The sequence below is a fragment of the Vavraia culicis genome, assembly GCF_000192795.1.
Source record: "Vavraia culicis subsp. floridensis unplaced genomic scaffold supercont1.34, whole genome shotgun sequence".
In the NCBI taxonomy this organism is placed as follows: domain Eukaryota; kingdom Fungi; phylum Microsporidia; family Pleistophoridae; genus Vavraia; species Vavraia culicis.
The window spans coordinates 901-23,451 of NW_007360637.1; the positions used below are offsets into that span (position 1 = coordinate 901).

Genomic DNA, 22,551 nt, shown 5'->3' on the forward strand with positions numbered 1-22,551 from the left:
CTCAAAATTCAGCAATTTTGGCTGTTCCTTGCCATATTACCGACCGTATGTTTATTCTATCCGTGCTTATCTGCTGTTCATACCTAATGACCAACATCTATTCCATAACTTTCGCTCCACAGATCAACTTCTCACATTATATTTGCTTCGATATATGCTTGGGCGGTCTATCATCCAAATTTGAATGTTTGCTATATAAAAAATATTCGGGCCAAGCCCCTAAAACATGCCAGAGCTTGAAACGATTCTACAGTCCGCCCATGTGAACAACGATGATAAGGAGAGTGCAATATATGAGATGGCACGGATTATCATGAATGAACGGGTCTACGAGAAATTGGCCGAGCTATGTCAGTCTTTGAGGAAGTTGTGGCCCAACCTTACAGGTGCACGCGCATCAAAAATAATGAAAAAAATCGTTGGCTTCATTCCGCCGCAGGACTTCAACATTGCTCTTCATTTCGAGGAGAAAATGATCGATTGGTGCCAGAAAGAGGAGTTGAAATACCTAAAACTGTTTTTTCAGACGAAGCGTGTCGGGATGCTCTACGAGATCAGAGAATATGAGAAGTGCCTGGAGAATATAAGTGAACTGGCCACTGAATTGAAAAAGATGAACGATAAGGCTAATCTCATAACACTGTACATTTATGAGAGTAAAACATACTATGAGATGCAAAACATGCCACGGGCCAAGGCCTCGCTGACATCAGCACGCGCTCTGGCGGTCACCACGTTTTCGCCATCCTACATCCAGGCACAGATTGAGCTGCTCGCGGGAATGTACCTTTGCGAGGACAGGCAGTACACATCGGCATTTTCGAATTTCATGGAGGCCCTGGATGGGTTTAATCAGTCTAAGTGTTACTCAGAAGCGTGTCTGACAGTGCGGTATCTTGTGCTCTCGAAGATCATTGCCAACAGATGGAATGAAATCGGTTCGCTGCTGAAAAACAAGGGTGTACAGAGTTATCTCGGCGACGACATCATTAAAATACTTGTGAGGCTCGGTGAGTCGTGCAAAAAGAGAAATCTTTCCGGATATGACAAAATCATAAGAGAAAACTACGAAACCATAAAAGACAATTTTATTCTTTCGCACCTGGCGTATCTAAACGATCTCCTGCTCGACTCCAATATTCTAAAGCTAATCGAGCCGTACCTGAATGTAAGCATCAGCTATTTGGCCGAGGAGCTGAACTTTCCCGTGAGTGCCATCGAGGCGAAGCTCAGGAAATTGATCTTAGACGGCAGGATTAACGGGATATTGGATTACTACACAGGTACTCTCGTTATGTATGAGAAGGGGGAAGACAGCATGATTGAAAAGAACTATTTTGAGATGGTGAAAGCAATTTTACTGTCCGTTGATTCCAATAATAAATAAACATGCAGCTCGTGTACTTTGTTTTTTATCGCATGTAGCGGCGAAATAAGACATCCTCCACCGCTGCCTGCATGCCACTTTTTTACTCAACAACACCGCTCGAGTTAATGGCATCAGCATCACATTTTCCTTCTCATGTGATACAAGAGGGTGCAATGCTAAAACTAGCCGCTCGAGCCGTTGACTGTGAACTAAAGCTAGCTATCAGGCACGTTGAAGGTTGATGCGCCCCCATCTCGATTTAAAGAAAGCAGTGCGGTGGCAACAAAACCTTTGCAAATATAAGGCCCGGTAATCCGAAACTTGGTACGTTGATTGTTGTTGTAGTTATTTAGAGCGAATTGGATGTAAAATACAAACATGACAGCGCATAGTGTGAGAAGCGTGTTCAACGAATTTAATTTATTGAAAACCTTCAATTAGTCATACGAGAAGTAAAAAGCACGACGGCTTTTTGAAATCCAAGGATGATTCGCCTAGTAATAAATTTTCTGTTTTTGGACCGTTGGACTGATTGCACTCTATGTTCGTTAAAGTACGTGTTATTTGCTTGTACTTCCGTTAGTGTTGAGCCATGCAACCAAAGTACTAATTAAATTTGACTAAAGCAAATTACCTAGTGCACGACCTGGACATTTTCCTCTGAAACTTTAATTTGATAAATGAAACAGCTCCATTTGTCATACAAAGTGTTCGTTTGGCACAACAACAAACCCGAAACGATATATTCTACTAAGAACGTTTTAATACCTTTATATTCTAGAAACACAGGGGGCATAGTCCGTAATCTATTCAGGACCACTCATACACACCATAAAAATACGTTTGGACACATTTTTATGCTGTGTATAGCACCAAAGCCAAAAATACAAATATTTTACAAAAACACTGGAAATAAAAGCTGTGCTATGTCTACGAAGATGCTATATTTTTATTTATGTGGTTTGGAAAGCGGTCCCATGTTGTCATGTACGACTTCGCGGTTGTATTTTTTGCCACATATTTCAATCGCTAGCCGATTCTCCACAATAAAATCTTTGTTTTCGAAGTAGGATCTGATAATTTCGACCAGTTCATGGTAACTGCAATCAGATTTGATAGAGTTGGCCCGGCAATGTGTAAATGATACCATGTTCCCACGATTAAGCAGCTCTGATACCAGCTTAACCATCGGAATGCACTCCTTTTTGAGCAGAGAACATACAGTTGGTATATGATAGAAGCCGAAACAATCATTTTCTTGTTCTATGAGTCGTAGAATTTCGGTAATTCGTTTGCTCTCTGTTCTATTATTCAGCTTATCCAAAAATTCAGGATTTTTCAGCTTGCCTTTCCACAAAGGACCACACAACAACAATTTTCCGTGGCAGATCGGACAAAGCAGGGAAATTTCAGTGCTTTTTGTTCCATACTCGATCATATATCCACATCCGCAGACAAAGTAGTGCGCACACTCGCTGAGGGAAGCCTTGACTGCGGATGTTCTTCTCTCAACCCTCACGAAAAGCCGCACATAAAAATCCACCGACAACGATAACAAGGGCACTATTCCGCAGTCATATAGTGCAGCAACACGCGCCGCTGTTGACAAGGCGGCCCTTAGTGCCATTTCACCGTAGTATGGAACTTTCCTGATCAAAACATCGTACTTCCTCGCACATTTACTTCTGTTTGTGCACAATACGGCCGTGTCTGTTGCTGTCAAGCACACCAAGCCGTTGCCTTTGATTGATTTAAACACAAATGGCAAATTCTTAGTGAAGTGTCCGAACGGATCAACATCTATAACGTGAAAAAATAAATTGTTATTGGCCATAATAGCATTGCAATCGCTATTCAACAAAAGAACTCGGTTTAAATCCCCCCTTTTGGCACAGCTACTGCCATATTGACGCTCACCTGTGGATTCTTCTAGTTTTTCTATGAGGCATCTGTTCCGGTGATCGTTTACTGCGTTAAATTCTATCTCGTTGATTCTCAAATTGTCTTTTATTGTGTCAACGGCGTCGCGATCAATATCGTTCATAAAGATTGTACATTTTGGCGTAATCTCCTTTGCATATCTTATGCCACGGAGACCTGTAGCTGACATGCATTCAAAAATGCACAGATTGCTTTCCTTGAATTTCGAGAGCTCAAGAAATGCATTGATTGCCATAACAGAAATATCCCTGTTTATCTCCTGTGCAGGGTTGTAAAACGCCTTATCAGTCTTCTTGATCACCGAAGAATTCTCTTTGATGAAATTCTCATCCATAATAGGGCTAGCCAAAAAGTTTCCTTTTCGCTCATGCCCAATACAACACGTAGGTGTTTTAAGATCTGCTCAATTGCCATTTCTCAACCAGAACACACGAACAAAATCTTCTGACGCATTGTGTGCCCATTATAGCCTTGGATTCACAGAGAGAGCGTATTTTTTTGGCTAAGAGAAATTTTGCACGAAAAATGTGTTTTCAAGCAATGTAATATGTAACACAGCTGTGTTAGATAGAACAAAACATGTGAAAACAAATGATACAAAATTTACTTAGCACTTCATTTACATTTCCTACATGGTATCATGGCACAGAAAAATTTATTCAGTGTGAGATGCATCAGTGATATTGCAGAAGTACTTTGCACGTGCATAACACCAGTTTATTCATACGGCGCATCAAATGCTGTTTTTCTACAACAGAATCGTTCAAACTAGATAGCAAATTGCACCAATACCCAATTCACAAAATATTGAACAGAAATAAATTATACGGTAGCACGTATAACAACATACATAGCATACCCACAGGGATAATTGGACACGTAAAATACTCTTTTGAAAAGGAATGTAAAAAATACTGCTGATGTGCGAGGAAATAAACATGCTTTTGGTAAAAAACACTTTTTATTTTTCTACAGCCTGTTTGCAGTCGATCCTAAGCAAAGTCGTATGCTTCTGTTCTTCAGGCCCTCGTTTTTTATCGTTACTTTATAAACATCATCCTCACCGATCAGAATCCCAAACCCGCTGATCATGGACTTATAATTCTTTGAACTGACCATTTTTATCAGATCCTCGTCGTATTCCAGATCCCAGAATATGATATTGCCCATGCCAACCGCTATTTTTGGTTCTATGCTCTTATTTGTACCTAGAGATGTTACAATGTCCATCATAAACTCGTTCTGTCCCTTCTCCACCTTTTTCTTCATCTGTGCAATCGTCAAGTAGAACTTTCTATGCTTAGCTGTCTTGGGCCTAATATGTATTTTTACTTCGCCTATTCTACTTATTGTGATAACAAGCCGATTCTTTCTTGTTGTTATTATCTTCAGGTTGCTGAACAGTACCTCCTTGTCTATTTTTATGGTTATGTAGAAATCATCGGCAATCTCGCTGTACATCTCGAACATGATGCTACCCGTGTCACACCGGAACTTGTATTCGATGCTTTTGTCGTATGCGAAATTCAGCAAAAGTGGTTTAAAATCAGGTCGGTAAAACTTGGCCTTTATCATAACGGGCGAGATAAAGAACCGGCGCAGGTATGTCTCGAGAAACTGGCTGAAACTCACTTCGAGCTGGCTTTCTCCATTTAGCTGTTTGACCGTGTAAAAGCAGATTAAGTCTTTGCTGTATGTTTCGGCGTCAATAATTCGTGAGTCATCGCAGAAACTCAAGATCTTTACCATTTCATCGGGCTTGTCACGCGATTTCACGAAATACAACGATGTGTTTTCGCTTATCTGTTGTACATCCATGATTTTAACCACCATTCCCATTAACCGGAATCTGATGACGGGATCATCAAGAATATCTCTAAGATTCTTGGAAGAAATGTCGAAACTGACGACTTTTGTTACCAGGCCCTCCTTCTGCTCAATCATTCTCTTAAATTTGCGTATATCGTTCCGTGTGTCGCGACTTTCCATCTCTGTCACTTTTATGTCAGGTTCTTCCCCATCTACTTTTCTGTTCAGGATACATTCTCTTATCTTGTGTCCCTTCTTGAAACTGAAGAGGAACACCGGGTTGATCAGGTAGTAAAATATTTGTAATTTAGCGCCTTCCATTCGGATCAGAAAGAATTCTGGTTCGTGGGTTGAGTTTCGCTGAAACAGAATTACGTTGTTTCTTATAATCCTGACGTAGTCAAAAACATTCTTTTTGAAGTATAGCCTCACCAAACTTATCCTTTCGTTAAATTTTCGGCTCACCTTAAGGTACAAAAAATCGTGCATGATATACTTGAATATACTTAAATTGTAGAAATACGATAGAATATTTAGATATGGACTCTCCATATCCGTAATCAGTCTCATTTCGTCCACGATCTTCTGCGATCCCCTTGAGATATTATCAATTTCGCCAATATTAATGATCTGTTTTGCCACATTGCGGGTAAACACAGTTTCATTTACCACAGAACCAAATCCATTTCTGGGATCCTTCTCCTCAATATTTGGTAGACCGTGCGTTTTTTCATCTGTAAATTCCTTCACTGGCTTATAATCTGACTTTTTTGGCTTCTCTAAGGTACCGTCGTGACGAGATACTGGAAAATCATCGGTCGTATGCTTTCCTGAAATTTTCTCTTGCACATTATTCTGGTCAGTTTCGTGTTCATTTTTCGGATGTTTTTCGGCGGAGTCGTTTCTAAAGTCAATCTCCAGGAGATTAATGCGATCACTTTCCCCATTAATATAAGCATTGCTACGCCGTACCGTGACAGTGTCATTCTTTCTGGTGATCTTATAGTTCATTGATACGTATAGAAAGAGCCTGTTTGCAAGATTTCTGCTCCACTCCTCGTATCTCAGCTCATCAAATTCGTTTATCTTGTGGTCCACATACTTTAGGTTTGAGGAGACCATTGGAATCAACAGTGAATGAAAATTCGGAAAGACCATCTGTCTACATAGCGAATGATACAACATTCGCCTGACAAACAGACTAAACACACGGTTTAAATACTGTTTCATACTATTAGCATGCCCAACGAATGCGTCAATACGTATATCGAAGTGAGGATTCTCTAGAAAAGATAGTTCCCATTTGTTTTTCTGATTGTTGGCCGGCATTCTTACCAGTGCCTTACCGCCAAAATTCCCGAGCGAGCACAGAGTCTCCAATTTGTAATCACCAAGAAAAAAAATTTTGATGTGAAATGTTGAATACTGCTGATATTTTAGATCAACGAGGAGAAACACCTGATTGAAGTTGAAGTCAGAATCGCTGAATATCGTTTTAGAAGTGGGCTGTTTGTGCACGCCTGCACACGTCGATCTGTTGGCAGAACAGTTTCGTAATGGGGAAAATTGATCCCCATTATTGCCAAAAAACGGTCTTCTACAAACATTCATGCCATCATCTTCATCATCAATCTTATGATACCCGCTTTCACATGTGCCGATTTGTTCCGTATTAGCAGTTTTACCCGTGTATCTGCGTTTCTCAGCGCAGTCGAAGAATTCATCATTAACATTCAGCTCGCAACTCAGCATATCTTCCTTCTGTTCTGTCGCACTTTTTTCCATCTTTGTGCTACAATCATTCATGATATCGTTGTACTGTGATGGCGTCAGTACAGTCACACTCTCTATTATAGGTGCTTCGACCGATATCTCCACGTCTTCTACAACTACATCCTTTGCAATCCTTCTCCGCTTCAGAACATTCAGTTTTTTCAGAATAATCCGGGTGAGCCTGTCTTTGTGGGCATATGAATGGGCGAGCTCATACCAGTGCCGCTGCATCCATATGTTGAACCAGGCAACGTCCTTTGTGGCATGTACTGACTGTTTGAATATATCTTTCTGGCGAGGCGTCATTCTCACTTTGTCAGGTTTGAAAGAGTGTCTCGAGCGTCCAAATCTTTCAATCAGGTACAACATCACGATTTCTACCAGAATTGGAGCCGTTAGAACACCGAGCATAAACCCGTAAAAAATGTACAGCAACATGGGGTAGCACGAAATGTAATTCACAAATTGAAATTCAATATAACTAAACAAACACGGCGATGCTCTAAATATGGTAGGTGTGCCATTGATCTGGCGTAACAGTTTTAAGCGAGTGTTGAACAATTCCAGATCATTTGTGAAACCTACGGTGTTTCACACGCATATTAAATTTATGGTAGTTTGTTGTGATATGCTGGTTCGTACATTCTTAAGAATAGCACAGTTCATTTATACCATCATTACCTGTGCTGTTAAGTACCATTTCTAATGGGCGTGCGCATTTGCACATGACAACAACAATTGGTAGCCCGTATTAATTACGCCCTTCTACCCAAGTGGACACGCAGACCATTATTTAGAGGCTGAGTGCCTTAATTACAGCGTTGTACTGGAAATGGTGTTGGAATAACAGCGCCTGTTACCAATGAATACGCATATTTCCTGTTAAAAATGACTTTAGTCGATTCCAAACCCTTAAGACCGCGTTGACAAATCACCCCATGAAGCAGAACAAAACGCACAAACTCGTGTGCAAAGAATTTAAAGAGACCGGTACATGCCGGTACAAAGATGATTGCAAGTATCTTCACACAATAGATGTTGATGACGATATTATCTGCATGATATGTAGGAAAGAATACGATGAGAAGGTTATGGCTGATTGCGGGCATGCGTTTTGTTTGAAATGCGCCTTTGACGAGTATCAAAAAGATGATAAATGCTACAAGTGCAAAATAAATACGTATGGAAGGTTCAAACCGCTGTTTTGATCGATCAGAACACCGTTCACCATACCTTCTGGAACACACGGTGCACAATGCGGAACCAGACCAAAATATTCTTTGCTTATACCTGGAAAGGGAATAGATTTTACCAGTGGCAGTAAACATTTCATTTTTGCAGATTGGTCAGTGTGAGTGAACTCGTACAACTGCAATTATCTTTGCTGGACCTTAATACGTTTAGAGAATCAGATTTTATTTAATAAAATAATTTTGGTTGTAGAACGTACCATTTTATGGTGTGATCAGCCGTGCTCATTCCAAACGAGAACAATTCCCTTCTGCAAGCAACCAACGGTCCAGCTCTATGCTACCACCTCACTGTTGAACATCTATACCAGCGATATGATCCCTCGCAGCAAAAAATGCCTCGTTTCCCTTTGCCCAGCTGCAATCAACACAGGCACTGGCCGAAAAAAGACACATCATTTCGTGTAGCATGACAAGGCAGCAATTTTAACAAAATTAGTGGCAGACCAACATCCAAACGGAGTTAACACCAAATGGTAAACACAGGGCTAAAAGACAAGAATTTAACTAATGAAAAGGCGAAGCCTTTTCTGCCAAACATTATGTTCCTCAACGAAGAACAGCTCACAGAAGCGAGTCTTGGTCTATCCGATTGGGGTGTAAGTTGCAGATCCGCAAATGTTCCAACTCAGCAGTGCCTCATTGCTGGAATGAACCCCAGCGCAAGGATGGGTAAAATTTTTTAGAAACCTAAAAAGTCACACGAAAAGCGGCTTTTTCAAAAAATAGTTCCATTGGTCATGGTCCGTTCCATCGGATCATGAAAGTGTGTTCGTTTGAATGGCACCTGTGTATGAGGTGATAAAAACCACTTTTTAGTAAAAAATAATTTATTTGCCATCAACACACGCCACATCGCTCAAACTCTTCCTGTGGCTTTATTAATGACGAAAAACGACTGGTTGAACGTTAATTTTGCGGTTGAATAGGGCGAAAAGGAAAATAAAACGATTACTTACGAATTCCTTCTAAACGAAAAAATGTGAAGATTGCAGCGAACAAACGCAGTTAGGAACATTTAATGATTGTTATCGTTGACATCACGCATCAAAGGCTATGCGTACGAAACGGTGCAGATAATGCGATGCAAAATGTGTTGATGTCAAACATAGCTGTCCATGTTTACGCTATCTACGGCAGAAAACACATGAAAAAAATTCATTTATTCTGGTTCTCGGTCTAAAATGGGCACGAACGGTTCATCATGGCTTTTTGGTCAATCAAAAATAATATGCTGTACGTTTACAAATGCTACGCTATTTTGACCCGTAATCATCGTTCCACTTCTCGTAGGCCTTGAGATCGTTCTTGGATACGCTTTTCCTTATCTGCTGCAGCGCCTTCATAAAATCGTTTTTCACTATTCTCCTGGTGCTGCCCTCGACTGCCTTAGAAATGTCATCGATTTCCCTCAAAGGCTCCATCGCAGCCTCCCTACATAAATTAAACATATCAGAACCAGAATAACCATCAGTTGCAGCGCAGATCTCCCCATAATCATCGTCAGCAAGATCAAATTGAAGTTCTTTCATCAAGGACTTGATCATCTGAACGCGAGCTTGTCCTTCTGGCAGCGGCACGTAAATTCTTTTAACAAGTCTCCTCCGGGCAGCCTCATCAATTTCGTGTGGCCTGTTCGTTGCCCCGATAATGAGGATTCTTTCTTTGTTTGTGCACCCTGCACCATCAAACTGCACCAAAAATTCTGTTTTTATCTTTCGCGCACTCTCGTTCTCGTTATCTGTCCTTTGCGAGAGCAGAGAATCAATCTCGTCAATAAAAATAACAGATGGCTCCCTTTCCTTCGCTACATGAAAAAGTGCACGCACAAGTTTCTCGCCCTCGCCAACCCACTTAGAGGCCAACGATGATGCGCTTATCGAAAAGAACGTTGCCTTGATTTGCGATGCTATGCATTTACCGATGAGTGTCTTGCCTGTACCCGGTGGGCCGAACAGTAAAATGCCTTTTGGTGGTCCTCGCAGGCCTGTGAACAGATCAGGTCGGAGCATCGGCCACACCACAATCTCCTTTATAATTCGCTTTGCACTTTCCAACCCGGCTATGTCATCCCAGCTGGTATTCAATGCGCTGTTTAGTATTTCTGATTCGATTTTGTTTATGATGTGATCCTCCAGGTTGGTGGTGCCCGCGGACCCTTTTTCCTTGCTTATCGGTTGATTCTTAGCTGTCGTAAACTCATTTGTTCCCTTTTCCATCCTTTCGATCGCAACAGCACCAGTGTCATCAAAAAAATCGCCCTCAATCTCTTTGTCCACCAGCACATCTCCTACTCTGTCCACATCTATCTCCATGGGGAACATAAAATTGCTGATCAGCTCTTTGTCGACTCTGTCAGTCACTAGATATTCCATCATGAGATTCTTCAACTCGTTATGTACGCATTTTCTATCGTCTTTTGGCACAATGAACACAAATGGCATCTTTTCGTTTTCCTCTAATTTCTCCTGTACCGCAAAATATTTGTTAAACATAAGGAGCTGCATAAATTAGATTTTTATAAAATTCAAGTTTCTTTGTCATGAACGGCTAAAATGTCACGTCCTAAATGCCACACCGTTCAATGCTTAAAACGACCTAATCATACTCATCAGGGAAATATTGTGATTGCGAGCCTTCGCATCTAATCGTTTGTACCATGAGCAGAGCAAAAAGCATATCAATGCATGGCACGCCTAAAAAGACACGATTCGATCAAAAATTAATTTCTTGCCCTCACCGAAGTGCGCATGAGCACGAGAGGTAGTCTTGAACAGATCATAATGATATTGTAGATTTTATACAGAGGTGATTTATTCACTGTTACTATGAATGAATCACCTTTTGCCGATCTATTGAATAGAGCGTTATCACGTCTGGTTATGAGTACCGTTCAATTTCACATATATGAATAGCATGGTCGGTCTCACAGCTGATCAAGTTATTATCTCTGGCGTTTCATTCAAATAAAGCATCTTCATGTGATAGATATGTTTAAAACTTCGCAAAGGTACTTCATTTCATTCCCTAGTAACATATATTATCGTTTCTAACGAATAGTTTTATACTCCGTTCCGTAAGCAAACTGGCAAACTCCGCATTTTTATATGAAAGGAATTATCACTGCACCGACTATCCGTCTCCCATTTCACTATCGCAACAGCTGTTAAATATTTGCTTGGTTCCCAGTTCAATTTGTTAGTTTCTGTTCACAATTTTACGATTGTTCATTCTATAATGATGTATTGATAGCTGAATGCCGAATAAAATCATTCTCGGCCTTTTGTCTGCTCTTCCAATACCCCATTGTTCAGCTTTCTCACACCACTATTTACCATGGATATGTTCTACACGTGCTAATCATTCGTTCTCATTTCAACCGCATTAAAATGCATGCACAAAATCACCACCAATCAATCTACAGCCCATTTGCTATCGTTACCAACCGCAGCGCACCTATTACCGGATCTTAGGTCGTTGTTTATTCTCATCATTCCTTGATCAACATACACGCCTCCCAGACTGTTTGCACTGCGGATAGTTATTTGCAGCAACCATCTCAAAAGAGAAGCAACACAATGCATGAATAAATATTTAATTATTTATTGAAACTCTCACAATTTTTACATTGTTATCTCCACTTATCATTAATTTGCAATCTGTGGCCTGACCTGCCGATGGTTAAAAAATGGTACGTGGAAGGGACGTAAAAAATGCCCATCAAAATATGGAAATGAAACACAATTCTCGACCAGAAATTTTTTTTTTAACACCTATCAAAGCGTGGGCAACACCAGAAGAATGAAGAAGGCATGATACAATGCTGGTTTAACGTAAAAAGAGAAGCAAACAAACGCGACAGTCAATACCTGAATTCATACCGGTTTCTTCCCTTCTTTATTAGATATCCCTGGTTGTTCATGTTGCTAATTATTTGTTCTGCTGGTTTTTTTAGTCCGAGTTTTTCTACAAACGAATTGAGTTCTTCTGTAGAAAATACGTTTTGTCCTCGGGTGCTCATCTCTTTCAAATACTCGAGCAGATCAGTCTTTTTGAACGTTTTTTCGCGTTCTTTAAACAATGTTTTCTCATACAACTGTATAATTATCTCAGCATCCCTTTTGCTTGCTATATTGCGCAGCTCCATCTTTGCCTTTGCCTCTGTCAGTCTCATCAACGACTCCAGATCTCTTATAGTAATATTTTCGTTCTTTCGTAGTTTCAAGTAATAGTTTTGCAACTTGCTTTTCGCCTCGGTTGTAAGGACGGGGTTCACCACGTTTCGTGCATAGAGAACGTATTTCTTCAACAATTCTTGCTCATAAATTGTTGGACCCGCCTTCAACAGATGACTCAAATTGTCGTTCCGTATTAAATCTATTAGATTGTCTTTGGTTTTTGTACAAACAGCATTCTCCCTGTTCTTCTGGCTTTCTTCGATTGTGCCCTTGTTCCTTCTGAATTTTTTAATGATGTTTTCACTCACGTTGTATTCTTCGTTCACATTCTCCAGCAGCAAGTAGACCAAGTCAAACCTCGAAATAACTTGTTCTTTGAATTTAATGTTTTCCTTTATCTTTTTACTCACATCATAGTGTCCAAACTTGGGATTTGCAGCCGCTATTATGGTGGTTCGTGCTGGGACTTTGCATACAACCCCGCCCTTGGCAACCGATACCATCTGATCCTCCATCACCTCAAGCAAGGAGGTGGGATTCTCTAATTTATCGAATTCATCGATACAGCAGAGACCGTTGTCCGAAATGACCAGGGCTCCTGCGTCAGCCACGTAGTCATTTGACACGGGATCGTGCGTCAAGGACACCGTGAGTCCAGCAGTCGTCGTGAAATTTCCGCACACAAATGTGCTTTTCGGTAACAATGAGCATGCGTTAAGAAGCATTTTGCTCTTGCCCAAGCCAGGATCTCCTACAATGAGAATGTGTATATCAGGCCGTATAACACTCTCACCGCAGTACTTAATGGTTCCTCTAAACAACGATAGAAGAATACCGAACAAGATCAATTCATTCCCGTATATTTCAGGGAACAAAGATTTGATAAATGACGAAATTATGTTCGTCGACTTTGCAATTTCTATAAATTTGCTGAAATCAGGCTCTTCATAGTTAAAATTGAAGGGCGTCACTTTGTTCTTCAGATGAGCCAGGCTGTTTACCTCTATTACCAGCTTGTACATGGCTTCATTCTCCAGCTGTGTCTTTATCACGCCCACCACCTGAATCACATCTCCAGGAACCAATGTGCCGACCAGATCATCATATAATACACAGTCAATCATTTTTTGCGCGTCCAATTCTATATTTGATGTCAGTTCCTGCAGCTTGATAACCTGGTAATCACGTATTGCTGTAGAGTCTTTGAGTAGCCTAAAAAACTTGGATTTGCAGTTACCTAGGCATTTCGAGGGATACTTATATTCACTGGTGCAGATGGTTATGATCTCTTCGCACTTATCGCACTCAAATACCAGCTTGGACACTTCAATTTTCTTCGGACCGATTCGGCAAACCGTGCCCTCTATTTTTACAAGACTGTAAATGTTTTCACTCTTGACATATGCAAATGGCATCAACTCGCCGTAATTTTTTATTCTGACCGTGATCTTTGTTAACCTTTTCCTGCACACGAGAAGAATGTCCGAAATAACGACGGCCATACATTTGATGCAGTTCTCCGCATTTTCCTTGATCTGTTTTTCGCCAGAAAAATCTACAAATGCTGCGTATTCTATTTCGAATATTTTCGTTTGGGCAACGCCTTCCACATCGATCCTATGTTTGCATTGTTTTATCTTTGATTGCATGCTTTCTATCATTTCTACGTTCTGGTTGAAGTGTGTGTATTCGTCCTGGTTGAAGTAAAGCGACCATGACTCAGTTGTGCCCATGCACAATTTTTAATTTTTTTGGTTTAATATGTTGAAAAGTCATTCAGCACCAGAAAATAATTCTTACAACGAAAAGTGAAATACAGGGAGCAAAGCATAACAAGCGGTCAATCCACTGTTATTTTTCAGCTTTTTACCTGTTATAAATGAATAAACGTGTCGTACCTCTCCATACGTCGTAGTTTTGATGAATTGATATTACCAACCCAGCTTAACTGTTCATGGTTGATTTAGGAGGAAAACTCAATCTGTAACATTGTTTCAAGCTCTGCAATACCAGACATGTGAAAAGATATTAATGTTTTCATCAAGCCGTAGATCCGTTTATTAGTATATTAACGTTTTCATCAAGCCGTAGATCCGTTTATCATGGTACCAATATAAAACACATATAATTTCGTATTGCATATGAAACTAATAACGATCTAAAAAGATAGAAATGATCAGATAGCATCATATCACACATGTGAAACAAGAGTAGTGATGGTAAGGTGCTTATTTTCTTTTTTTGCTAGGAATCGTTTATTTTTCCTTTCATACAGCGATATCAAGACATTTTTGAGCAGAATTGATTAATTCATTCACAGAGTGCTACCATAGGAAATGCACAATCAAGAGCTATAAATTAACTTTACACGTGAAAAAACAATTGATAGATTTGATTTGTGATTTAATAAATAACACGCATTAAAATGAGCTCGTTCCAGGATGTACTCGCAAAGCATTATATTCTCTATTTGTATAAAAAATCCTTGCCAACACTGAACAAATTAAAACACAGAACCACCAAATTTAAATATATTTATTTTAACATATGTTGTTAGCCGGCAGGTTATATCGTTGCTGCCAGCACCGATAATCTAAGTTTCTATAGCGGTGTCTGAAATACGCTGGATTGCAATCATCGAAGAGAATCACAAACAATGCACCTATTTATTTATACTTAAATTATTGCTAAGACACGCTGTCTATAATTTGTTATGGGCACAGATGTTCATTGTTTTGAGCATTTTTGCGCTGTAATCCTTGTTTTGTTTCATTTTATATCTTACCCAGTTGCTCTCGATGACAGATTTTTTTCTAAGCTTGAACCGATTTAGAAGCGATATCTCCATAAGCAAAGCGAAGCATAGCCCAAAGAATACCTGTGCCGGTGTATGGTGGTTGTAGAAAATCCGAGTGAATATTCCGAACAATCCTATTAAGAACGTGAGAACAGACATGTTGTACATGAAGTACTGTGTGTAGAACACGGAGTGTGTGCTGGGAAATGCGTAGTTCGAAGTAAATACGTAGATAGTGCCATCTATAATACCCCTTATGTACCCCCGATTGTCATCGCAGGGTCTCTCCACTCTGAAGTAGAGCTTCAGAATGTTGGAAACGGCAAAGCAGAGCACAATTCGTATGATCTGATTCGAATGATAAACACTTCTTCTTGTCAATCCTCTTAAATGATATACACACAGTACCAGGGGAAGATATGTGAAAAAAGCATCGACTATCATCAGGGGCACTTTTATTTTTTTCTTTGTTATTTATTTTTCTATTCGTTACAGTCATGAAATGATGAATCAAACATTTCTGTTTACGAACCAAAATTTAGTTTCCTGCACAGACCAATCATTTAAACCGTTTGAATGAAAATAAAAGTGGCAAACGAATGATATCTGCAGAGAGCACATTTTTAGAAAATATGAATAAATATTTAATCAGGTAAATTGCTATTAACACGGATTATCAACTGCAGAAGTGTAATTCATACGATCTAAGTTGCATGTCACCAAATGGATATAACGTATTAAATGCAGCATCATTACCGTTCGCTTTAAATTTGCGAGCTCGTTATTTCCAACAAGGGGATTTCGTTGTTGATGACTGGTATTTCTTGTGTTAGAGGACTGCCTACCGTGGAGCAAGAAAAAAATTGTTGAGCACTGTGCGAGGAAACGAATAATCTTTCGTATGTTTATAGCATTGGTACGAGCAGTATGCCGGTGGACAAGAAACTAAAAGTTGGTGAAAGCACCACCAATCACGGAAGAAGCTTCTAACCACACACAGTAATCATAATATTACTCTCACAAACTATAACAATGACTGCTTATGATCAATTTATTAATGATAGATAGCAATATAAGTACATTTGATTGGTTACTTTGTCTAAACTCGGTTGGTGCACGGAGGAGAATTAAGTGCATTCATGGTTTTTGAATGGAGGAGGTGAGATGATCTAATGCCAAATAGTTCGTGCAAAATTTATGAAAAGTACGTCAACCGGTGTAGTAAGCATCATTATTTAGGTTTTTGTTGTTCATTGGTAGTTACATCCTACTCCTGGATACGTTTTGTTACTACGGTTCCAACAGTGTCACCGCGATACATGGATAGTCCGTATGAACGGTATGTATTTCGGTGAGATGTTCGTAATCGCTATGCAATCCAAGTATGGACGGGAAGACTATCGCAGGCAGCACTTTGTCTGTTAGTACGTCCGAAAGATGCTGTTCAAGGTCAGAAGATAGGAAATATACTAGAACAGGCCGCACACGTTATTTTGCAATACAAGCGATTTAATCTACTCGATTTGCTCTTGCACTGCCACCATTGTCCATTTTCTGACAAGCTGCTTGCTCATATTCTTGATTTCACCAACTTCGCGGTTGTTCAGGCTATAGAAATACACAATTTTGCCTATTTCACTCTCAACCAGCTGGTCCCTGCTAACGTTGGTTTTGAGAAGAAACGATAAAATTTCATTTTTAATTTCAATGTTGGGCAACGAGTTATCCGGAAGAGGCTCAAGCCATTCTCTCAAAATCAAAAGAGTCTCTGTGTCGATGTCGTTGCGCAGAGAATAGAGAGCTTTTATACAGTCGTTCAGGCGACTCAATCTATTCAGTGCTGGTTTTCCGTTCTTGTTAAGCTCCTTGTCTCTGAAAATAGCGTCTTTCATCCTTGACTTTACGGCAGAGAGCGCATCGTGTTCCTGCTCCATTTTCTTAAGGGACCAGAATTTTTGTAGCACGAAAATTGCACTGAGCTATCGAAAGTATGACCGAAAAAAGCGGCAAATATTGAGGTACCAACTTAGAATGCATAGTTATTTAGTGCGCGATCGTGTACATAAAGAATGAGCCATGTAGTTATTTGAGAATAATAATTTAATTAAAAGATACGAATAAATGTGGTATAAAGGCTGTCGTACAATAATTGGGTATAGAAGAAAGGAGAACGTTGTGTTTTCACTTAGGAAGAACGAACCGGCAAAGTAACAAAAACGTGGAGAATTCGAGGTTTGAACTCGAGACCTTTTACTTGCGAAGCAAACACTCTACCACTGAGCTAATTCCCCGTTGCTACGCACGGAATTACGGGGTAATAAAAGAAAAGAACAACAAGCACCGTATACTGCTCATGATACAATAATACATCCCTTTGGGAAGTACAAATCGTCACCAGAGCATTCACATAGCATACCTTGTATTAACATAGCCAAGTAAATCGTATATCTGATCGTGATGTGCATCATTGTTAAGCCCATCATTTCATTTCCTAAATTCATGTGAGAAAATTTGCCCTGGCATGGAATTTTATGCAGAAAACGACCGACTTTGCATTCACAACACAAACCGCAATCTTCTGACCCTTGAGCTCTCGTTCATCGAGGAAAAAGAAGTTAAAAAACCGGTAACCACTCCTTTGTTGCACCCTGAGCCACCATCGGTTATCAGCGACATATCGCTTCGTGAGAACATACACATCGAAGTTGAACATCCATTCAGTCAGCACTTCAAATTCCACCACAAATTTTTGGTTAAGTACCTGTTGAGCATAATTTATGACGGGGAAGTTCACTTAAAGGTGACATGCTTTGAGGATGAATTGAAATTTGATGCTGTCTTTGAAACGTTAAGTGAGCTGTTGAGACGAAAGGATGGCACACAGATGGAAATAGTCTGTGATGATGTGCACAAGAGAATTTCTGTTGCAGGACGGGTAGTGTATGAAACCAGAACATTTTTTTGACTGGCCATATTCTGTAATAAAATGCGCCTTTATGTTCAATTGGTATTTTACACACTCTTGGCGTGTCTTTCATCCTTCAAGAATCAAATTTCCTGTTCTTTTGAGTTTGCTTCATTATTTGACACAAATCATCGGTAGATCCTTTCTTAATGCGGGCAATGAGCGAATTATCATTTTTTATGAGCGGTCTTACTATCATGAAAATGGCTCTGCTACCGATCAACCCAGTAGTTATATTATGACCATACCACCATCAATACCATTTTTACTTTGTTCTGAGCTTTGCATGCAACGCGTATTACAGAAGAAAAAGATGATTTAAAGCAAAATTGTAGCCTTTTACACTTGATGTGGAGCTGTAAAATCTGTTTTAATTGGCAAAACATACACACCGATTGCTGACGTAAATATTGCTATTTTAGTATCCCCATGAAGGAACGATTGAGTGCTTTCCACCTCAGCTGCGTTCCTGAGTACTTAACATTCCTCAAAACCTTTAACATCCTTTTCTATGGCTATGGCGATAAGTCAGTACTTTTAAGGAGAATGTTTCCTAAAGCAAACTTTATAAATGCTTATCCCGCTGCTCTCTCTAAGAGTAGAACCAACATAATCCTGAAATTTGACTTTAGAAACGCAGATCCAGACAGCTTTCCAAAGAACAACGTCATCTGCACCTTGGATACGATGGACCCTACCAAGATTAGCTTCTGTGATGAGGATCTTGAAGATTTTAACTTCATAATGAAGGACCTGACCACGTACATGCCCTATGAAAACATAGTGGAAAAATATCGGGCTGAAATTGACATTGGAAATCTGCTGAACAATGTGCCCAAGCGTAGCAAAAATCTTTTTAAAATTTTCATCAAGCTGTGTGAGGGTAACCTCGTTCTCATCACCGATTTGCTAAACGTAGCAAAAAAAGAGATGTTTATAACCAGTGCCAAGACCGTGTACCAGCTGTTCGGTGAATTTGTGGATCACCAAATCATCAAGTACAAGGAGGATAAAATAGTGCTACTGGTGAAAAAAGAGAAAATACTGAGTTGCATGGTTGATTGAGCAAGTGAGGTGTTGCACGTGCCTATTGATGTGAACCAGCATTTTATATGAAGGTGTGCTTGTCCAGCACTTTTAATAAAAGTGATGTTTACCGTACTGCACATCCACAATCGTTCACCGAATGGGTACTTTTACTGCAAAATACAGTCTGGCAGACCGCCGGGCCATTTCACGAAAAAATACACCAGGTCTTTTATGCAAAGATTAAAACTGACCATTCAGCTTCCGAGTTGCCTTTTTATTGTATGATGAATGGACTGTAACAAACAATTTTAAATGCCGAGATGATTCCTTGTACGCAGGTGCAAGCGCCATGTAACAATCTTAGTTGAATGTTCAAATTGTGGGTAAAACCGGTTTAATCGCCAAACCATATTGCAAAGAACTTGAAAAGCGCCGCTCGCTTGCCATTATTCAGAACTATTGATATCGAAATTTTTACTAAAAGTACGTTTATGTAGGTATTAACACGAAACACCTGCTCATCCTCTTTTTACCCTATTTTTTTTACACGCGCTGCAGTACCAGTTGCTCTTAGGTGTGTGCACTAGTCCCACACACTCGAAGTGGTACCATAAAATCTTGCACTCCGGATCATCGCATCGTATCATATCACCAAAGGCGCTTGTCTGGCATAAACAGTACTTTGGCTGTTTTATATCATTGTTAACATCTTCTTTCGGTATTCTGGTCTTCAAAACACTGGGATTCTTTAAGGGGTCACCAATACTGCTTTTCCACTCATCCGAAAACTCCTTCTGCATATCTGCAAATATTTCACGGGTGCTCTCCACTATAACATCCATAGAAACTTTTCTTTTCCTGTTTAAATGGCTAATACTCGCCAGACATTTCTTTACCTTCTTCTCGTACGTTTTTTTGCTCAACTTGAGACCACGCTTAAAATATTTATGTAGCTTGCGTGTGCACTTTATTATCCTGTTATCAATGTTTTGTATGTTAATAATTTGGTGCTGTGCATCCAACGGGTACAAATGTACATCATTTAGTATTTTGTCTAGCGCTTCGAAAGGATTTGCCATGGGTGGAACATGAAAAAATTATTTTACGTATTTGCTGTTGAAAAGCTATTTGATCAGAAATTGCACGAATAATTCGTTGTAATAAAAGGTTTTGCACTTCTCCTCCGCACAGCCGAGAAGTCATCACAAAACCTTTTATTACAACCCATCTCAAACGATAAACTAAAAATATAATGAAAAGGGATATTCTCACGACGAGCAGCCGTCCGCCACGCGTTTTTGAGTTGAAATTGCGATACAAAACGCCAAATGTTGAGATTACAATACATTTCCACAAAATAATGCAATATTTGGAACGAAACGGTGAAGGAATAACTTTAACACGTGTAATTTTCAAGAATATTATCCTAAGAAAAGTAAAAAATACCTAACAAAATAACCGATACGTCAGCAATGAATATTATTGATTTTTATGTAACCAGTAGAAGCGCAACTGTTCCTCAACGAATTCAAGGATTTTCTCGTCGTCTAGTTTGTTTATAAACTCTTCATTGTTATTCAGGGCATCCAGAATAATAAGCGATTGCGGATAAATAAGAAAATTACTGTAAGGCTTTTCCTTCCAATATTCTAGGTATCTAAGAAATCTTCTGAATTCGGAATCCTCGAAGTATCCCTTTTGGTACAGGTATTGTAAATAGTATGGATTGCACAGCAACTGAACGAACTCCAGCTCTTTTTCGAACTTGGTCAGCATTGGCGGGGTGTATAAAATAACAAAGTCTAAAACGTTCCCCATTAAACCGCATCGTAGAGAAAGTCCGTGTTCCGCAAGACAAGGTGATACTTTATAAACAGCAGTAGTTAATAGTCAACAGGCCATAATTTACCAATCGCATCAACTTGTACTCATAATTGGTTATAAAGTGTAGTTTAACATGTTTGGTCTGTTCTGCTATTAAAATTACCATTTTTTCTTACCTGCACTAAGTGAAATATCCATTCAAAACAACATATACAGCTCATATACCCATCAACTTCTACATTTTATCTTGAGACGCGGTTTAAACTCTGTGATGCATTCTTCAGAAGGACGATATCTATCATATTTTGATTGGGAGTGGTTGAGCGAGTAGACAAACGTATCGTTAATAATGCACCAAGATTGAAACTGGTGTTGAAAACGAAAAGTATGTAGTAGCAAATTAAACCTGATGAATAGTATGTTACCACGCCCATACACAGAGGAAATAGCCATTAACACTATCAGGGATGGTCAATACCTTTGCTGATTGATCACCTCAATCATTTGCAATACGAAGAGCCCTAAATACCTAAGTACAGATAGTGATTATGGAAACAATATCAAGTGTTTGCTCTGAACTCGGCCACCTACATGAACAAGTCTTCTGAAAGAATCGCGAGAAGATCATAGGGTATATTATTACTGTATTATGCCGTATACCTCATAAGTGAGTAAATATTAGTGTGATATAATGGATTGGAATGGCATCTTAAAGAAATATTCTCATACATAGAAAACACAGCTAGTCGAAACAAACACGCTTTCGATGGAAAAGCGGAAATGAAAAGCTTTGGGCCAATTTCTTTGATGTTCGCCATACCACAGTGCTTACTAAAATAGATTAGGAACAAAATCTGCCACCATATAAACGGTTAACGGGGTGGTGGCTGAATCAATGAGAGGGTGGTTGGATAGGATGCAGCATAGGTATGAAATATACCGCAACGAAAGCGATGAACACAACGAGAATAGTTTGTTCCATATTTAATTCTGCGCACTACCAAAATTATTCGGGATTAGTTGCACATGAATGAGTAAATCGCATCACAGACTTTCCTTATCACGTCTCATTATCAGGCTCTACTGCCAAATTGTATTGTCAAACCTTTGCTCGCTGCATATGCTAGACGAGGCGATAAGACACTAAAAACTGAATGCGTTTTTATTACAAAAGGTTCACCAGAAGAGAAAAATAACGATCCATCTATGATGGAGATGTGCAGGTGAACACTTGTTAATATAGGAATTTTTACTATTTGCTTTGATAAGGAGTCGTACTACGTTGTACGTGGTAATTTGTGACTAATTTGTACCCTGTGCTACCTTAAATCTTTAGGATAACACGCACTAAAAATTAGAATATATCATAGTGAAAGGTGCTGTAAAGTACACCTGATGAATAATTCACGTGGTCAACGAACGGATCTGATTGTTTTTCTGCTATCTGTAAATATGACCAAGAATAGAATCTAACCAAGATGGTATTTATTATTTATTAGAGATAAGTGCTGCCTAATCAATGGAACAGTACAAAATTCATTTATTGATCCTGTTACAGCTCACACCATGTCCAATTGATAATACACACAAAACTCGTGGTACATCTGTTTTCGCTG

At 39.5% G+C, this 22,551-nt stretch overlaps 12 protein-coding genes and 1 non-coding gene across 13 annotated transcripts; 4 read left to right on the forward strand and 9 right to left on the reverse strand.

The window, feature by feature from the left end:
- The first annotated feature begins 218 nt into the window (after positions 1–218).
- VCUG_01850 (uncharacterized protein) lies at positions 219–1,715 on the forward strand. Its single transcript, XM_008076673.1, has one exon. It carries the CDS (start codon positions 227–229, stop codon positions 1,385–1,387), a length of 1,161 nt encoding a protein of 386 aa, XP_008074864.1. The 5' UTR covers positions 219–226; the 3' UTR covers positions 1,388–1,715.
- Positions 1,716–2,316: 601 nt separating this feature from the next.
- VCUG_01852 (N2,N2-dimethylguanosine tRNA methyltransferase) lies at positions 2,317–3,644 on the reverse strand (the record flags this gene model as incomplete). Its single annotated transcript, XM_008076674.1, has 1 exon — positions 2,317–3,644. The coding sequence occupies one exon, from the start codon at positions 3,642–3,644 to the stop codon at positions 2,319–2,321; it is 1,326 nt and encodes a 441-aa protein (XP_008074865.1). The 3' UTR covers positions 2,317–2,318.
- Positions 3,645–4,279: 635 nt separating this feature from the next.
- On the reverse strand, positions 4,280–7,330 carry VCUG_01853 (uncharacterized protein; the record flags this gene model as incomplete). The annotated part of the gene is made up of 1 exon (XM_008076675.1): positions 4,280–7,330. The coding sequence occupies one exon, from the start codon at positions 7,328–7,330 to the stop codon at positions 4,280–4,282; it is 3,051 nt and encodes a 1,016-aa protein (XP_008074866.1).
- A 490-nt stretch (positions 7,331–7,820) lies between these two features.
- Positions 7,821–8,301, forward strand: VCUG_01854 (uncharacterized protein). Its single transcript, XM_008076676.1, has one exon. The coding sequence runs from the start codon at positions 7,831–7,833 to the stop codon at positions 8,098–8,100; it is 270 nt and encodes an 89-aa protein (XP_008074867.1). The 5' UTR covers positions 7,821–7,830; the 3' UTR covers positions 8,101–8,301.
- Positions 8,302–9,288: 987 nt separating this feature from the next.
- On the reverse strand, positions 9,289–10,637 carry VCUG_01855 (uncharacterized protein; the record flags this gene model as incomplete). Its single annotated transcript, XM_008076677.1, has 1 exon — positions 9,289–10,637. The coding sequence occupies one exon, from the start codon at positions 10,635–10,637 to the stop codon at positions 9,399–9,401; it is 1,239 nt and encodes a 412-aa protein (XP_008074868.1). The 3' UTR covers positions 9,289–9,398.
- Positions 10,638–11,718: 1,081 nt separating this feature from the next.
- Positions 11,719–14,053, reverse strand: VCUG_01856 (uncharacterized protein; the record flags this gene model as incomplete). Its single annotated transcript, XM_008076678.1, has 1 exon — positions 11,719–14,053. One exon carries the CDS (start codon positions 14,051–14,053, stop codon positions 12,005–12,007), a length of 2,049 nt encoding a protein of 682 aa, XP_008074869.1. The 3' UTR covers positions 11,719–12,004.
- A 908-nt stretch (positions 14,054–14,961) lies between these two features.
- On the reverse strand, positions 14,962–15,561 carry VCUG_01857 (uncharacterized protein; the record flags this gene model as incomplete). Its single annotated transcript, XM_008076679.1, has 1 exon — positions 14,962–15,561. One exon carries the CDS (start codon positions 15,559–15,561, stop codon positions 15,022–15,024), a length of 540 nt encoding a protein of 179 aa, XP_008074870.1. The 3' UTR covers positions 14,962–15,021.
- A 628-nt stretch (positions 15,562–16,189) lies between these two features.
- VCUG_01858 (uncharacterized protein) lies at positions 16,190–17,051 on the reverse strand (the record flags this gene model as incomplete). The annotated part of the gene is made up of 1 exon (XM_008076680.1): positions 16,190–17,051. The coding sequence occupies one exon, from the start codon at positions 17,049–17,051 to the stop codon at positions 16,632–16,634; it is 420 nt and encodes a 139-aa protein (XP_008074871.1). The 3' UTR covers positions 16,190–16,631.
- Positions 17,052–17,336: 285 nt separating this feature from the next.
- Positions 17,337–17,408, reverse strand: VCUG_02817. Its single transcript has one exon. It is a non-coding gene; the product is annotated as a tRNA-Ala (tRNA).
- Positions 17,409–17,638: 230 nt separating this feature from the next.
- VCUG_01859 (uncharacterized protein) lies at positions 17,639–18,110 on the forward strand (the record flags this gene model as incomplete). Its single annotated transcript, XM_008076681.1, has 1 exon — positions 17,639–18,110. One exon carries the CDS (start codon positions 17,639–17,641, stop codon positions 18,080–18,082), a length of 444 nt encoding a protein of 147 aa, XP_008074872.1. The 3' UTR covers positions 18,083–18,110.
- A 401-nt stretch (positions 18,111–18,511) lies between these two features.
- On the forward strand, positions 18,512–19,463 carry VCUG_01860 (uncharacterized protein; the record flags this gene model as incomplete). The annotated part of the gene is made up of 1 exon (XM_008076682.1): positions 18,512–19,463. The coding sequence occupies one exon, from the start codon at positions 18,512–18,514 to the stop codon at positions 19,145–19,147; it is 636 nt and encodes a 211-aa protein (XP_008074873.1). The 3' UTR covers positions 19,148–19,463.
- VCUG_01861 (uncharacterized protein) lies at positions 19,316–20,190 on the reverse strand (the record flags this gene model as incomplete). Its single annotated transcript, XM_008076683.1, has 1 exon — positions 19,316–20,190. The coding sequence occupies one exon, from the start codon at positions 20,188–20,190 to the stop codon at positions 19,630–19,632; it is 561 nt and encodes a 186-aa protein (XP_008074874.1). The 3' UTR covers positions 19,316–19,629.
- Positions 20,191–20,578: 388 nt separating this feature from the next.
- VCUG_01862 (uncharacterized protein) lies at positions 20,579–20,887 on the reverse strand (the record flags this gene model as incomplete). The annotated part of the gene is made up of 1 exon (XM_008076684.1): positions 20,579–20,887. One exon carries the CDS (start codon positions 20,885–20,887, stop codon positions 20,591–20,593), a length of 297 nt encoding a protein of 98 aa, XP_008074875.1. The 3' UTR covers positions 20,579–20,590.
- Between the last annotated feature and the right edge of the window lie 1,664 nt (positions 20,888–22,551).

What these genes read in the sequence shown, in the direction of transcription:
- VCUG_01850 (XM_008076673.1), top strand. Translation starts at nt 227, where the DNA reads ATGCCAGAGCTTGAAACGATTCTACAGTCCGCCCATGTGAACAACGAT.
- VCUG_01854 (XM_008076676.1), top strand. Translation starts at nt 7,831, where the DNA reads ATGAAGCAGAACAAAACGCACAAACTCGTGTGCAAAGAATTTAAAGAG.